General features: G+C 44.0%; 2 protein-coding genes across 2 annotated transcripts in view; one reads left to right on the top strand and one right to left on the bottom strand.

Annotated features, from left to right (window-relative positions):
• The window catches only part of gdap2 (ganglioside induced differentiation associated protein 2), a 73,945-nt gene extending 69,565 nt beyond the window's left edge, over nucleotides 1-4,380 (top strand). Inside the window, exon 14 of the mRNA XM_054786858.1 lies at nucleotides 3-4,380. Coding sequence (XP_054642833.1) covers nucleotides 3-35 — 33 coding nt within the window. The 3' untranslated portion in view covers nucleotides 36-4,380. The remainder of the gene's footprint in view (nucleotides 1-2) is intronic.
• A 6,400-nt stretch (nucleotides 4,381-10,780) lies between these two features.
• On the bottom strand, nucleotides 10,781-16,668 carry tent5c (terminal nucleotidyltransferase 5C). The gene is made up of 2 exons (XM_054788331.1): nucleotides 16,041-16,668; nucleotides 10,781-14,897 (listed from the first exon to the last, which is right to left on the bottom strand). Exon 2 carries the CDS (start codon nucleotides 14,873-14,875, stop codon nucleotides 13,724-13,726), a length of 1,152 nt encoding a protein of 383 aa, XP_054644306.1. The 5' UTR covers nucleotides 14,876-14,897; nucleotides 16,041-16,668; the 3' UTR covers nucleotides 10,781-13,723.
• Between the last annotated feature and the right edge of the window lie 901 nt (nucleotides 16,669-17,569).

The raw sequence follows: 17,569 nt of genomic DNA, 5'->3' as shown, positions 1-17,569 counted from the left end.
AGGTGAACGGACCCTACCAGTCTTCCGGTCTGTGACGGCGGGGACAGTCAAAGACATTTTCTTGTGGAGAGACTTGACATTCAGTCCACTTGTAGCAGATCCGCTCTGTGTGGATCTTGTAATCTTGGGTTCTGCATCGTGGAGATACCCGGAGGGTCCAACATCCCATAATGTGACACGGTGGTCGTGCTGCAAGAAGACGTGGGTGGTCTGATGCTACATGACCGTCCGTCACATGTTAGCATCTTCAAATGTTAGCCATTGGAAGTACTGGTGTTTATGTCTTGGCACATGAAAAGAAACATTCCAGGGTCAGACACCAAGCAATCGTTAGCAAACGTCACCAAACACTTTTGCTTCTTATCTGCCAACTGATCAGGTTCCAACCAGCCAAAGCCATCAGCTGAGCTTCTCTGCAGCGACTGTGCGTTTAGCTAACATGTTGCGGCTTGATGCTTTTGCGCCACTTCCAGCTTCAGCATCATTCCGCCAGAAGCGAGTGGGGCCGAGCGGCGCCTTCTCGGGATTCCTGCAACAGATTTATTGTTCTTCATCGAGGAGACGCAAACCCAAATTCTTAGCGGCTCGACGGCCGCGCAGTGAGCTTTTATTTGAGAACTTTATTTTGTTTTGCACAAGCACGTGTCCCACTTGGACGTGGAGATTTGATTTTGACAGTTTGACACATTCACAGGCGCTGACAACAAACTGGTTCATAAAAACAGAGAGAACTCACATGCCTCATTTTCTCAAAGAGGTGGAAGTTATTGGGAACATGTTGGCGAATGTTCCCCATTAACGATGTACACGATCAAGGAGCCAAACAGACTTCCTGGAAAGGGATCTGCTTTGTTTTTGAATTGTAGGACTTAATGCTGGATGGCGCCTGTGTAAAGACATCAATTCTTCTTCCTTCTTAAAATGTTTTTTTACACACTTGATTAAAATGATCTGCTGTAAGGATCGTTTTTGTTTGTTTTTCTCGCATGTTCTGGTTGACTGACTGACTTGAGTGCTCCTAAGTTTTTCCCACAGGACTGCAATCTATTTGCACATCTTTGAATGCGTCTTCTGAGTGCCTTTAATTTGTGTTTTTTTTAATTTATTTAGAAATAATAATACATCTGAAATAATAGTGAATAATATTGATCAAAATACATAACATTGCAGTGCATTTTTTTAAACGAACTATTGGTCGTAGGGAACCTGGAAACAGACATGATTTATTTATATATTCCTGAAAAACCGTGATAAATAGATCAAGTGAAACTGCGAACGTGGAAGCGTGAAGTGACAAATGTGTTTACGAGCAAGGGCACACCGGTTGCGCCAGTCCTGATGTAAATACAGTCAAACCTGTCTGAGCGGCCACCTTTATAGAACGGCCACCTGCCAAAAGCAGCCACTGAAAAATCCCCCGCAGCAAATTTGCATGTTATAGACCCTGTGTATAGCAGTCACCTGTCCAACGCAGCCAGCGGCCACCCATTTTGTCTCCCTTGGTCAATATCTGACTGCATATAGCAGCCAAATTACCAACTCAAGTAGAAGCTTCATGCACGAAAAAGTTTTGTTTTTCAATCAATGAAGCCGTCGTGTGTAGACTTTAATTACTGAGTCCTAGCTCAGTCACAATCATTCACAAGATCCACACAAACTGTCAGTTGTTCCACATAAAAAAGCCGTCTTCTTTTGAGCTTGCTATTTCCTGGTCAAACATGTAACTTTAAGAGCATTTGCACCAAAACATTACAGCAAAGTAGGCTGGGAACAGGACGTGCTCCCAGCGACGCTACAATTAAAAAAAACATACGCTAGCATGCATGCGGGAGCAGACACCGAAATGACACCGTCTATTTCCTGGTGTGCACTGGTCAATACTGTAATGCCGCTTGTTGTGGGGAAGGAGAGACTCACGTCGCCGATGCACTTTAATGGCTTTATTAACAGCGGAGAACACTGCAGGACTTTACATCCACGCCAACATAAACACACTTCCCAACTCTCTCCAAACTCACAGCTAGCACTCAGCCTAGCTCTCCTGCTCGGGACACCCACCGTCACTTCCCGTCACTTCCTGATGAACTAAAGCTGTAATGACACTCGTATAAAAAGTAAAATATTAAAAACAAGCGTAAGACATTACTAGCACAGCTTTGTTCTGTGGGTGGTGGATAATAACAAGCCTAGTAGTGCTGTACAACTTTTATCTGCAGTCCCACAGTGCCCTCTACTGGTCAACATTCAAACTGGACGGCAAACTGTCTATAAAGGCCACCTGTCTATAGCGGCCACTTTTGCAGTCTCCCTCTAGTGGCCACTATAGACAAGTTTGACTACATTTGGATGCCCACAAAGAAATGAATGGATGGGATACTGCTGATGAGGACATATTTGGCTCCTCTGCAGGATCCCAACATACATCGCTCACCTCCAAAAGGACAAGAAGGCGGGTACAAGCGGCCGAGGAGCGGAGTAGAACCGCTGCTCCTCCGCATCGAGCATGGGCATCTGGTCAGGATGCCTGGTAGGAGGCCTCGGGGAAGACCCAGGACCTGGGAACACCTCAGGATCTGCTGAGAGGAGTTGGACGAAGTAGCTGGAGAGGTGTATGTCTGGGCTTCCCTGCTTGGGCTGCTGCCTCCACGACCCGACCCGGATAAGAAGTAGAAGATGGATGGATGGATCCTTTTTCTGTCTTTGGTCTGATGCGACTCGTGTTTCATTTGATCTCTAGAAGAAGCAGAGGTCCTCAAATGGCACCCAGGCCAGAGTTTGGACACATCTGGTGTACATGAACAATTCTTTATTACAACGAACATGAATCAGTAAATGATGATAAAATCATTTTACAGTCAAAAGAATGGCCCTGCGATCTATTTTGTGGTCCCGACCCACAGTATCCAGCATGTGCACGGCATGTGCACAAAGTGGAAAATGAGATCCTTCACTCACAGAGAAAAAAAAGTGACATCTTGAGGATGAAAATGCGAGCCTTCTCTCCAAGTTTTTGATGTTGGAGGCGCTCCGAACCAGGCCGAGTTGACTTGGAAGATGTTTGCTTGGTCTCACGGGCGCATGACCTCAAGCACTTCTATCGTTTGCGGCTCTGATGTCACCGTCGAGGAGGACATGAACGTTTCCCACAAAGTGTGTGCGTGCATCATCCCTCAGATGTTTCTTGTCAAAGTTTTAAACTTCACTCAGTAACGTCTTCATGCTCAGCTTGTCTCCTACAACAGGGATTCTCAACAGGTGGGTCGCGACCCAAAAGTGGGTTGCGCAGGTGTTTGTAACCTAACCTAACCTAACCTTGAAACCGAAAAGTGTGCTTTGAAATCCCAGTCCTAAGTGAAAATCATCTTCCTTGTTTGAAAACCTAAACCTAGTCTTAAAATTCTAACGCTATCAAGAAATCCTAACTAGTTTGAAGCCCTAAACTTGAAAGCCTAACCACTAACTGAAAACCCCGACTCCAGTTTGAAACCCGACACTTGAAACTCCAACCCTACGTTGAAACCCTAACCTGAGTTTGAAACCCTAAACCTGGCATGAAACCCTAGCTCTAGTATAAAAACACAAATCCTACCCTAAATGCAAACATGAAGTTAACATTTGAAACTAAATTTGACAGTCTAACCACTCAGTGAAAACCACGATCCTAGTTTGAAACCCTGAACCTAGTCTGAAAATCCTAAACCCAGTTTGAAACCTTAAACTTGAAACAACCCTAGTTTGAAACCCTAACCCAAAACCTAAACGCTAAACTTGAAAGCCCAACCAAAAACCTTAACCCTATCTTCAAACCCTAACCTGCGTTTGAAATCCCAGTCCTAGCATAAGAACCCAAATCCTACCTTGAAATCCTAACCTAAACCCTAAATGCAAACATTAAGTTAAAACCACGATCCTGTTTTGAAACCCTAAACCTAGTCTTAGAATCCTAAACCCAGTTTGAAACCCTAAGCTTGAAATCCTAACCCATAACCTAAACACTAAACTTGAAACCACAACTGAATACCTGAACCCTATCTTCAAACCCTAACCTGCATTTGAAACCCTAGCCCGAGCATAAAAAAACAAATCCGAGCTTGAAATCCTGAACCAAAACCCCAACCCTGACCCCCAGTTTGAACCACAAAGTCTAGCATGAAACCCTAACATCTAACCATGTTGGCTAAGCTGACATCCATCATGGACAACACCTCTCACCCGCTACATGACACTGTGGGTTCCCTTAGCAGCTCCTTCAGCAGCAGACTGTTACACCCACGGCGTAAGTAGGAGAGGTTCCGCAGGTCCTTCATACCGACCGCTGTCAGGCTCTACAACACCTGCACCACCTGAACCATGTTGTAGTCACTATGTATTCTTTACTTGTGTATCTTGCTTGCTGCTGTAACAAGTGAATTTCCCTGCTGTGGGATTAATAAAGTACAATACAATACAATACAACCAGTTGCAAGCCTCACCCTGATGTCGGAAAGGTGGATGATGATTGAAGAAAAAAGTTGTTGAGTGTTTGTGAGAAGTCCTTGATGCGCGTCGAGATTCGGCGTCTCTGTTTCAGCCACACGTCACCTGTTCCGCTTGACGCGCCTCTTCCTGCTGGAGGTCTTCGTGTTTGCGCAGCCTTGCTGAGGAAGCCACTACGCTTCTGGCGTATGACATGTCTTTGTTTCCAGCGCGGGCCACTCCATTAGGAACACCCCCTCATGGTACAATAAAAGACTTGGCCTTGCGTTGTCCCGTCCTGTCCTCTGGCTGCAGTGTGGGTTTGCTTTCACGTCAACTACACTGAATTTGCTTTGGTCTTTTGTTAAAGTTGCGATATGAAGTGTGACCTTCCTCCACGTCCTCCTGCAAAAGACGTTTGAACGATACGGCGGTCCGTCCCAATGAGACGCTCCTTCTTCTCGTTGCTGCGGCAGCTGAAAGGCACCCTGGTGTTTCGGCGCCACGGCGACCGACCGCGGGACCCCGTGTGCCCCACCAGGGGGGCCGCAAACATTTCCAGGAAGGACCTCCTAATTGGACACCTCAAAGACGTAAAGATGAGGACACGTTGCGGACAGCCAACGTCGTCTTTGCACAGGAACACAACCACGAGTATTTTTTATTGCATTTATTGGCTTTCAGTGCAGAATAAAAGTCTTGTTTGCAACTTTCTACAACAACTACTGCCACCTACAGGACTGGAGTGGAACCCTATGCCAGATGACTTGGGGCGAGAGGCGGGGTACACCCTGGACTGGGGGCCAGCCAATGGCAGGGCACATGGAGACAAACAAGCATTCACTCTCACATTCATACCATTCCTGCAATTTAGAGTCTCCGATTCCAACCCAGATCTTCTCCATCTCCTGACCCCCGTGCGGCCCCGTTAACATTTCATTGCGTTCATTTGGACATTGTTTTGAAATAATCATCATCGTTAGAATGATAAAACGCATTCGGGCCATTTGGAAAATAAAATCACTTGAGATTTCAAGAATAACGCTGCAAATTTATGACAAGAAAGATGCAAATTTACGAGAACAAAGTCGTAAAATCACGAGAATAAAATCATAAAGTTAGGAGAACACAAGAATAAAGTTGTAAAGTTACAAGCATAAATAAATAAATTTATGAGAATAAAGTTGTAAAGTTAAAAGAATAAAAGTCATCAATTTCCGAGAATAAAATCAAAGTTACGAGGATAAAGTCGTAAATTTACAAGAAAAAAGTTGCAAATGAACAAGAATAAAGTCGTAAATTTATGACAATAAACTCGTACATTTATGAGAATAAAGTAATCCGGTTATGAGAATGAAGTCGTGAATTTATGAGAAATAAGTCATACATTTATGACAATAAAGTCGTAAAGTTACGAGAATAAAGTTGTAAAGTTATGAGGAGAAAGTTGGAAATTTATGAGAAAAAAATTGTAAAGTTCCAAGATTCACGTCGCAAATTTACGAGAAGAAAGTTCAGAGAAAAAAAAGCGTAAAAAATGTAAAACGATAAAGTCGAAAAATGACAAGAAGAAAGTCGTAAATTTACGAGAAAAAAATTACATTTACGAGAAAAAAGTTGTAAAGTTACGAGAATGTCAAAAAGTTACGTGGAAAACAAAATACATTTATGAAAAAAAAGAGGACTTTATTGTGGAAGTACTCGGCGGTGAGGAAGCAACAGTACAAACACAAAGATTTGATGTGCAGTGCATGAAATCTAATTAGCGTTTTCATATTTTTCAATGTGTTTTCCTTGACTTGGCTGTAATAGTTTGAAATATTGTGTATTCTGCATGTTTTCTAGATATTTCTATACAGTGTTTGTCTTCTTGATGTTTTTGTATTTATTATCGAAGACTTTTATTCTTATTGAAAACCTTCCAAGATGTACTTTTAATGATCTTCATGTTTCCTGCAGTGTTGTTTGTGTGGTCTCATTTACTCGAGGACTTTTTAAAAGGGGCGTGGCCTCCCATCGCTCAACCTTCGTCAGTCACATGACCCACGGCGTGAAGCCGGTTGGCGACGCGCATATGGAAGCGTGTTCTGTTTCCGTGGTAACCAAGACTGCCGCGTTCAGCGGCCATAAAATATTTTAGTGGCTCCTCGGGTGGTTCGGTGCCCCACGGCACGGCGCCACGCTGCTCCACACTTCACCGCGTCATCATTCCCGGAACATTCTGGGTTGGATGCGCAGTGTAAATGCCTTGGAAACTGCGTGTGCGTGTGTGCGTGTAGCAGAACGTCCCAAGATGAGAGGCCCGGTCCGGTTTCGCTGCTTCTGAAAGTCAGGAAGCGAAACCCAAAAGTCATCAAGTTGATGAAACGTAAATGACTCAACTCACGCAAAACAAGAGCAAGCACGCACCTGGCCGCCATTACGGGTCACCAAATATCTTATCAGCACATTTTGAAACTGTATGTAAATATGTAAACGTAAATATCTAAATACTGCACGCAGTATTTGCTCACTTATCACATCAAATAAGTATTACAATTCAAAGCAAAGGAAATGCATTGAAGTATTTCTTTGTTTGCAATCATACAATACAATATGAATGTTACTAATGCCAATTAAAAATACCTTTCTTCCCTTTTTGTACGTTTGTAAGTTACTAAAGTGTCAGTGTAAAACCACTTGCCACATTTGTATGACTTTATATATAAAATAACATCAAAGAAAAAACACATAAAGTTACCACACTTAGCAGCATCAACTGGAACTGAAATAAATCAAGTCAAAATATATCAGAATATATCAAAATATCAATGTGTCAATATATATCAACATATATCAATATATATTAATATATGTCTGTGTAGGCTCTCAGTCGTACAGGAGTTGTCCAATGAGGGAAAGGCTTCTTGAGACGTCATGTGTACTTCTGTGAAGAAGGTGTCAGACGTTTCGCTCCTCATCCGAAGAGCTTCGTCAGCGAACTAACAAGTGCTGGTAGCCTAGGCCTTAAGTACAGTAAGAGTGGGCGGAATTGGTGTGCCAACACCCTCCTCCTATTGGTTCCTTACACTAAGACTGGGCGGAGTAATCCTGCCATTAGCACCTCCGAACAAAGGGAAGTGTAGCTCCCTGTAGTTGGGTATGAACGACTCTGATACTGGCTAGTTAGCATCTATTGTTCTGGCTCGGCCCTGGCTCCACCTCATTTGCATGACTAAGAGCTGTGGGTTTTGGTGTCAGTAACCTGCTGAACACAGGGTCCAAATTAAACCTCAAACCACCATTCCGATTCAATGATGGGTTCTGTTGTTTGACAAAAATAGCTTCCTTTACTCCTCTTTCAAACCATCTGTTTTCTTTGGCCAAAATCTTTACCTCGCTGTCCTCAAAAGAGTGATTGGTTGCTTTAAGGTGTAGATGTACTGCTGATTGAGGACCACTAGAATTGTCCCTGCGATGTTGATAAAGCCTTTTTTGGAGCATTTGCTTAGTTTCCCCAATGTAGTGCTCTTTGCATTCCTCATCTTTACAGTGGATGGAATAGACCACATTGCTTTGTTTGTTGTTGTTTTTGGTTTGGAGCCTTGTCTTTAGGATGCACTAGTTTTCGTCTCAGAGTATTTACTGGTTTAAAATAGGTTGGAATTTTGTGTTGCCATAAGATCCTCTGGAGTTTTTTGGAGACCCCAGCTACATAAGGGACTACCACTCCTCTCCTTTTTGCTTCTGTGGGCTTTTGGGTTTCTTTCCCTACTCTCTTCTTTTGACATTTGTTAAAAGCCCACCGTGGGTACCCACAGGTAGAGAGCGCTCTCTGGACATGTTGTGTCTCCTTTTTCCTTCCCTCAGCACTAGTTGGTATTTGTTCCGCTCTATGTTGGAGGGTCCTAATAACCCCTAGTTTATGTTGTAGTGGATGGTTAGATTCAAAAAGCAGGTATTGGTCAGTGTGTGTGGCCTTTCTAAAGACCTCTGTAAGTAGCTGTCTGTCCTCTCCTATAATTACCTTGCAGTCTAAGAAGGCTAGTTGGTTCTCTTTAGCGTCCTCGCAAGTAAATTTGATATTGGTGTCCACCGCATTGATATGATCTGTGAAAGACTGAATTTCTTGTTTTTTGATTATGACAAAGGTGTCATCCACGTATCTAAACCAGTTCCTTGGTTTTGTCCCTGAGAAGGAAGTGAGAGCCTGTTTCTCCATCTCTTCCATGTACAGATTCGCCACTATGGGTGAGACTGGTGAGCCCATAGCTCAACCATGAATTTGTCTGTAAAATTTCCCTCTAAACTGAAAATATGTAGTGTTAAGGCAAATTTCCAATAATTGGCAGATGTGGTCAGCACTAAGTTTTGTTCTCCGATGCAGAGTTGAGTCCTCGAGCAGTCTCTTCCTCACCACCGAGACTGCTGCTGAGGTGGGGACAGATGTGAAAAGTGAAGTCACATGATAAGACACCAAAGTTTCCTCTGGCTCCAATCTGAGGTCTTTGATACTCTCCACAAACCCTTTTGTGTTCTCTATATGATGATCAGTGTTGATAAGACTGTTTTTACATATTTAGCTACATTGTACGTGGTACAATGTACAATGCTACAGACAATGGGTCTGAGGGGAAACCCTTCCTTGTGAATTTTTGGAAGGCCATAGATACATGGTGTAGCCTCCCCAGGGTATAACCTATGATACATCTGTCTGTCAATTAGTTCTTCCTTCTCTAACTTTTGGAGACAGTCTATGATTTCTTTCTTATACCTACTGGATGGGTCCCTTTTAAGTTGCTCATATGTGTTGGCATCACTAATTAGACTTGTTATTTTTTCTTCATAGTCCAATGTGAGAACCACTGTGCATCTGCCCTTATCAGCTGGTAAGATGGTGATGCTCTCATCTTTCTGCAGAGCTGCTAATGCTTTCCTCTCACCTACCGTGATATTGGACGGTGGTGGTTTAGCACTACTGAGAAGGGCCGATATTCTCAGACGAAGGTCCCCTGCCTCTGTTCTAGAAAGGTTATTGTTCCTGATGGCCGATTCAGCTACCTCTATTCTTATTTCCCTTCCATATTAAATCAAAGTAAATAAAAAAAGACTACATGATGTAATCATGAATTCATGTCAAATGTTGTTTTTTTTCATTTGGAGATATTCAAACATAAAATGGAAAAAACATGAATGTTGACTAAAACATTTTTTGAAGTTTAGTTTCTTAGTAGTAAATGTTTTGTTCTTACAATATCAAAGAGAAGAATACTAATTCTACAATTTCATGATAATTATAATCATCATAGTAATGTCATGATGTGAAATACATTGGATGCTGTAGTTGATCCCTTCCTTCGCTCAGGTGATGCATGGAGCGCTCAAACCGCCAGCAGGAAGAAAAGGAAGGAAGTGAAATGGACGACAAACACGAGAAACATGAAACTCTCCAGTAGTTAACAAATAAAAGCCTAGCATGTCGCCAAAATACAGTCAAAGCTGTCTTAGCGGCCACCTTTATAGAACGGCCACCTGCCTATAGCAGCCACTGAAAAATTCCCCCGCCGAAAATGTACATGTTATAGACCCTGTGTATAGCAGTCACCTGTCCAACGGCCACCCATTTTGTCTCCCTTGGTCAATATCTGACTGCATATAGCGGCCAAATTACCAACTCAAGTAGAAGCTTCATGCACGAAAAAGTTTAGTTTTTCAATCAACGAAGCTGTCGTGTGTAGACTTTAATTACTGAGTCCTGGCTCAGTCACAATCATTCACAAGATCCACACAAACTGTCAGTTGTTCCACATAAAAAAAGCCGTCTTCTTTGGAGCTTGTTGCAGACAGTGACACCGTTTATTTCCTGGTGTGCACTGGTCAATACTGTAATGCCGCTTGTTGTGGGGAAGGAGAGACTCACGTCGCCGACAGATATTCATACAAAACACACGTGTGTTGAATAAAACATGATTTTGACATTTTGCAACTTTTTTTTACATTTTGTGGTATTTTTTTTGCCAGTAATCATTTTAAAGCAAAACATGAATGTTGAATAAAACATCATTTATACTTTTTTTGTAAGTATTTTAATTAGCTTTTTCGTGAATAGTCCATCCTCCAATGTTTCATATGATTAACGATATAATAATAATAATAATAATAATAATAATAATAATAATAATAATAATAAAACTTTACTCTCCACTCAGTGGCAGTCGCTGCATTTGAAGTACGAGTGGTGAGCATGCAGCAGCATTACCCATCTAGCTCTGCGTGCACTTTAAAATGTTACAGCATAGCAGCGGTTGGTGTGAAAGTCAGGCATGTTACAACATTGGTTCTGTTGCTGCTGTGTTGCACAATAGATCATGCGGTCAAGGAGAGCTACATTTTCCTTTCCACGTTCTCATGCGCTCAGCATGATCATTCAGCGAGGCCGCTTGGATCGTTAGCGAGCTGTGCTAGCAAGTGATATCCCTGTGCAGCATTTACAGTATCGATACTGTCACAAGGGTGAAAAATCCTATTTTTCATATCGACTTCACTCTTTTTCCGCATTATTTCTGCTTTTTTTTTATTCCAAATATTTCTACTTTCTTCTTAATGTTCTTACATTTTATTTTAGTTTTGACTTTATTCCTATAATCTAAATTTTCCCCCCAAGCAAATTTTCCAAAAAGTACAACTTGATTTAGTTTCTCATTTAGTTTCTCTTTTTTCCAGTTTGAGTGTGTTGTTTTTTTCACATTTGTCTCCATGCTTCTAAAATGCTATTTTCTTCAAATTTCGAGCTTATTCTCCTAAAATTGCAGCTTTTTTCTTTGAATATTTTTGACTTTATACTACCTTTTCCACAAATTACCTACAACTTCGGTTTTTGTGTTTTTCCATATTCTAAATGTATAAATATGTATAAATAATTCCACTGTGCTACTAAAATCTCTTTCCAAATATTACAACCAATTCTTGGAAAATTATGACTTAAATTGTTGGTTTTTTTAAGTTTGTTAAATTCTATTTTTAGAATGTGCCACACAGCCTCAGACCACAAATCGACACCCCTGTGCTAAATCATTCAAACTAAAATATGAAGTTTTTATTTTTTAGGAAATCTCTCCTCCCAATCAACATTGGACTGAGAGGTTGGGAAAGAAGTCATGTAAGAGGGCGGTCACGTGACCCCAGGGAGAAGAAAGAAGCGGTGTTGCATTCAATGTCTTTATTCATTTCCTCTTCAGGCACATTTTCATCCACAAGGAAAAAGTCCAAAGAGGCCAACGTCCCGACAAATGAGGAAAGAAAAAAAATATCATCACTGTCACCAACGCCACAAAAAGAGCTTTTCTTCTTGTCCTATTTTTACAAAATAATGTCAGGATTGACACATTTCATAACCTCACACACGCACACACACACGCACACACAAAGTCATCAACACAAATCTGCTGCAAAGAAAAGAAAAATCTTCTTGAGAAAGCCGTCATGGCGTTAAGACCTGACGTGTCGCCACGGACCATCCAACAACGCCACCGATGCCCAGCGGACGCAAGCAGCGAAAAATGTAACACTGATGAGTTTACAGCAGAAAAACACAACAAAAAAGCAAAACAAAGAAGAAACAAATCCTCACTTTTCCCACACAAAGCATTTAACCCTGATGACGGTCTGACAGGCACGCAACAAGTGGAAACTATCCTCATCCTTGGAGTCAAAAAGACCCAAAAAAAAACCAGCCCACAAAAGTAGTTTGGGGGGGGGGGGGGGGGGGGGGACTGCCATCACAAGCCTACACCGGCGCCATCACACAGAAACCGCCACCCGATCAGGAAGTGAGCACCCGCAGGACGCACGCCAAGCTAGTGCCACGCCAGCGCTAAGCTAGCTAGCTAAAGCGGCAGAAAACATGAAGCTTTTGCGAGCCACAGAAGAGCACTGGGGGGGCTCTGACATGATTAGACTTTGCTAAAAAAAAAATAATAATAATAATAAAATAAACAGGTTCCATCCCTGAGCAGTGAGCTTATTTACATTCCTCTCAGGGGTGGGGGGGCAACGCCACCAGGGGGCGCAGCAGGAGTGATTGGGGAGGGAGAAATAACCAAAAAAGAAAAAAACCTTCAAACACAAAAAAAACAAAACTAAATGGATGGAGGTGGGGGTGTGTGTGTGTGTGTGTGTGTGTGTGTGTGTGTGTGTGTGTGTTGGGGGGGGGGTAGTGCTGTGTCCAATAAAAGGAAAAGAAAGGACCTCCTCTGGCGGGGGCCATCATTCAATCACATCACAAACAAAAAAAGGGGAAGGTGTCGTGAACCACTTCAACTATTTGGTCCAGAGCAGCGGGCGGGCAGGCGACACTAAACAACGTGGGGGCAACGGGGGAGGGGTCGTGGCCGCCCACCCTCTCAGCGCCAGATAAGAGGTGCTGCTGGTTATCTGGCGCAAACACCGGCCGGGGAAAAGGCGCACGATTCCGAGAAACGGCTGGACCGTGAGGGGTTCACACGGGGGCGGCACGGGGGCGTCTGGGGGTCGGTGACCCTTGCGTAACAAAGTTATTTCCCAACAGAGGCCGCCTAAACAGCCGCCAATGGTTGCTGAGCTAATAATAATAGCATGACATCATCATGAGGGGGCGGGGCTTGCAGCCACGTGTCAGAGTAAAAGGTCCAATATGGCGGACATGTGGTGGGGGTCCGCTGACTGGTCCCATGACCACACATGGGATCGAGCATGCAGCATCAGGAGGGCGGGGGTGTACTGGCAACTGCCCCTCCAGGGAAGACGGAGGATAATTATAGACGGAACCGGCAGCAGGGTCCGGTTTCAGGTGCGCCCACCCGCCTGAGTCCTTTTGGGAAGGCCTGGCTGCAGAGATTGTTCACTAAGAGACAGAGCGGCCACTCTGGTGGAGTTCAAGCTCACACTGAACAGAAAACTTTTTTTTCCCCCAAAACATTTTAGGCAAAATGAATTAAAAATAAATTCTCTCTTTGGACCAAAACCAGAACCACCAAGCCAAACTTTTCAATTGTGATTTTTTTTTTCCCCCTTACATGAAACTTTTTCTACTTTTTTTTCCCCACGACTTTTTTGTCATGCATTGAAAGCATCATCATCGTCATCATCATCATCACGATGGCGTCATGAAGACGGAAAGATGACGTTCCCTTGGGAAGGAGAAGGGCTTCCAAAGAGGAAGATCACGTGGTGAACGTGAGCTTCATACGGTTCCTTGAGCAGCCGCGTCGGCGGGGGTCTCTCGCCCCGCTCGCCCCTCCCCCGGGCCCCATCAGTTGCAGGGCAGCCATGTTGGAATGTTCTGGTTGGCCACGTAGTAGTTGCTGAAGTTGTGGTCGCGCACGTACGGCGCCGGCTGGTAGTAGCAGGTGACGCAGGAGGCGTCGGGGATGGCGTTCTGCTCGGCGAGCACACGGAAGGCCATGAGGGAGATGAGGTGCAGCGTCTGGCGGCGCTCATGGCCCATGAGGCACACGGTGCTCTCGTTGACCACGCGGCGCAGGATCATGAGGTAGTCGTACTTGCTGGCCTCTTCGCCCACAAAGTGGCTCTGCAGGTACGCCTCCACCTTGCGCTGCTGCTCGCCGATGTCGGGGAAGTCGATGAAGAAGCGCGAGCACATGTAGCGCTCCAGCGCCTTCAGCTCCTCCTCGCTAGCGGGCCGGAAGTCTCGCACAAGCAGGTTGCAGTACTTGAGCAGGCCCCCGCCGCGGATCTCCTCGGGCCGCTTGGTGGCGATGAGCTTGTCACGCAGGTGGCCCAGCGCCGCCTGGAAGTCGCCGTACATGCTCTCGCCACTCACGGCCGGGTGGCGTGCAGGCGTCATGGCCACGGCGTCCTTGGTGTCGTAGAAGGCCAGCATGGAGTCCAGGACGATCTGGAAGGAGTCCACGCTGAACTCAAACTGGCGGCGGATCGAGTCCACAAACTTGAGCTCCACGTTGCGACCGTCGTTGTTGGAGAGCGAGATGAGGCTCCAGCGGTCCTGCTCCGTGTTGACCTTGACCAGCTTCTGCACGTAGGCTTCCTTTAAGGTCATGGGCGTGATCTTCTCCTTGTTGACGCCCTCGGGCAGGAAGTCCAGCAGGGTGCCCAGCACCACGTCGCGGATGAGGCGGAACTCGGCGTCGTGGGGCAGGTCCACCCTGAAGATAACGTCCAGGTCCTTGTAGCTCCAGCCGATGTCCCGCACCAGCACGTGGCTCGCCGTGGAGCCGTTCAGACGCACGTCCTTCACGCCCACGCCACTCTGCGCCAGACTGGAGCGAACCCGCGCCACAATGTCCTTCAGACGCACCTCCAGCGTGGGGAAGTTGCCGCGGCCGTGGACGGGGACCACCTCGCTCAGGACCTCGTCCAACCGACTCACTTGCTCCCACGACAGCACGCTGCCGCCGCTGCTCTTTGCCTCTTTGGCGGCCATCTTCTTGCTGTGTTGATTTTAGCTGAGGACGGAAGGAACAGCTGTCAGTCATGTGACACAAACCACCGCGCCCCAAGATACAGCGTGGACCCCAAAATACTCTTCTAGTGTTACTAGATGGCTCAGACGCACTCATGCACACTCCCGGGGAGCACTCATGGGACGTATTGCTGGGCTTTGTGCAACGCATTGCGCGGCCAAGTGCAACTATCAAGAGAATTCGTCTTCGGCGCGTGATCCAAGATGGCGGCGTAAACAAACCGGATGGTATTTTGGACGCTAAACAAGCAGGCGAACGCAAGCCCAGGCAAAATTTTGGCTGTTAACCAAAAAACGCGACGACCGAAGCAGGCGTTAACCGAGGTACCGCTGTAGTCCACAGGACACAACATTAGGTACAGTGAGATGTGTTCCTAATATTTTGGTTACCTTACCAAGACCAAATTTTAGCTCTCAATGTGCAGCTCGATTCAGTGCAATCTACGAGCACAAAAGAAACAATTATGTTTGTAAAGGCAGGTGTACCTAATGAAGTGGCAGGTGGCGTGTCGTCACGCCGGCTGTCAATCAAAAGTGGGAAAATGAACGACGGTCAATGGATGCGCCAAAACATGAAATACTAGAATATATTCCTGCGTGACAACATCTCAGCCTTCGGCCGAATGTCCTCATAAAAAGGCCAAATAAAAAAGTGGGACGTCAAGAGTGGTGACGGACGCACGCGCACACAGTTCTAGAAGCCTCACGCGCTCTGTGCTTTTATTCTAGAAGTGCTGAGAGAGACACCAGGCGCTCGTTAAATGTCTTTTTTTGAAACAGAAAAACAACCCCATATTTTTAAAAAATCCAGCATCAGAAGTTCAGTGACGGCAGGAACAAATATTAATCTTAGGAGTAAAATATAAACATTAACAGTGACGTCAGCTTGCTAGCTAGTTAGTTAGTTCAAGCGTAAAGTTAGCAAGTTTGCTAGTGAGTTAGCAGCTGAGTAACTCCGTCTATATGTCGACAAACGACAGCGAACAACTACCACAGCTGTTCGCCATCTAGTCTGAAGAAGGGCGGAGTGGGAGGAATCTTTCTAATTCAAGTTTTGCGTTATAAAGCGGTGGTCAAACTTTTACGGTCGCCATCAGCAACCGCACAAGAGATGAAATATACGTACTTTTCCAAAAGAGCTCCCCGCGGGCTTTCAGAGTGTTTGTGGGGTTTTGGAGGCAGGCAGAGGATGTTACATGTCCTCGGTGTCCCCAGCCAGCATGAGTCCACACGGGCTGTCTCTGACAACTGACAAGGACACGGTACTCAACCGTCAGCTTGCTAGTTAAAGCGTCCTCTTCAACGCTTTGGCGTCAGGTCTTATACTACCGCAGCACGACTCCAAAGTATGCCTCCGCGCCACGACGCAGTCCCCACCTCTGAACTGCTCATTTCTGCTTTATAAAAGCACCACTTTGCGACTCTTAGTTCTCTAATAATACTATAAGTTAATAACAAACACTTGTAGTGTCTTATGAAGCCAAAATGGATCCCTGTTTAACAACTGAGCACAACGTTGCGTTAGTTCGCATCAACGCGCCCTTTCGAGCCCTCTGATTGGTCGCCCGTGGTTTGGCGTTGCCAGGTGACCAAAGAAGACTCCTATTAATAAAAAGCAACATGAATTGTGTTCGTGTTATTACATTTAAAAATAAACAGACACACGAAGAATGTCTTATTTTTAAAAGTAACTAGATTACATTTTATTTTATGTATTTTAAATATTTAGTGTTCTGTTAATTTCAATTGGAGATCAATAAAGTATCTATCTATCCATCCATCCATCCATCCATCCATCTATCATGACTAAGTCTAATAATGTGTTCATTGTGTTCTGAGTTTATTGTGAATAACTTTTTTTAAAATGTGCTTTTTCCCACTCAAAACAGCATTTTAGATTTTTGCATGACAAATCTTAAATCTTCATTTGAATGTATAACATAAGGTCGTCCAAAGCGCGGCCGGTGGCTGTTTTATGGGCCCGTGGCACATTCTAAAAATACAATTTAACTAGAAAAAAAATTGGAAAAAATAGCGGTAATTTTACAAGAATAAAGTCAAAATATTAAGACAATAAAATATTGTCATTTTAGGAGAATAAAGTTGAAATATTAAAGAAAAAAGTCCTAATATTATGAGACACAAACAAAACAACAATTATCATTTTTGGTAAATTAGCTTGTTCAAAAATAAAGTGAAAATATTACGGCAATAAAGTCATAATTATGAGATGAAAATTTGCATGAAGAAAGCTGGAATAGCTGGAATTTCAAAAAAACAGCAGAAATAAAAGAAACTGCAATTTTATGCGAATAAGAAAAAATATCCTATTCTAATGAAAAAACTGTCACTATTTTGCGAGAATAAACTTGTAATATTATGAGGGAAAATGTCATTTTAGTCTTGCAGGGCTGAAATATCGAATAAAAAAATACATTATTTCAACATCATAATATGAGAAACAAAACAAAATACATTTTTGGAAAATTAGGTTTGAGAAAAAATTATATTGTGGGAATAAAGTCCAAATATTATGGGAATAAAGTCATATTATGAACAATAAACCTACAAAGATGATTTGAAAATAATCTCTTATGTTATCTCTTATTTTACTGGTTCTGCTGCAGAACCCAAGTTGCTTTCAGCTTGAGGTCA

This window comes from Dunckerocampus dactyliophorus, chromosome 9 (assembly GCF_027744805.1).
Source record: "Dunckerocampus dactyliophorus isolate RoL2022-P2 chromosome 9, RoL_Ddac_1.1, whole genome shotgun sequence".
NCBI classification, from domain to species: Eukaryota; Metazoa; Chordata; class Actinopteri; order Syngnathiformes; family Syngnathidae; genus Dunckerocampus; species Dunckerocampus dactyliophorus.
The sequence above is the reverse complement of the archived record's forward strand: the minus strand, read 5'-3'. Positions and strand labels throughout refer to the sequence as shown.

Coding starts and splice junctions, on each gene's coding strand:
- tent5c (XM_054788331.1), bottom strand. CDS start 14,875: ATGGCCGCCAAAGAGGCAAAGAGCAGCGGCGGCAGCGTGCTGTCGTGG.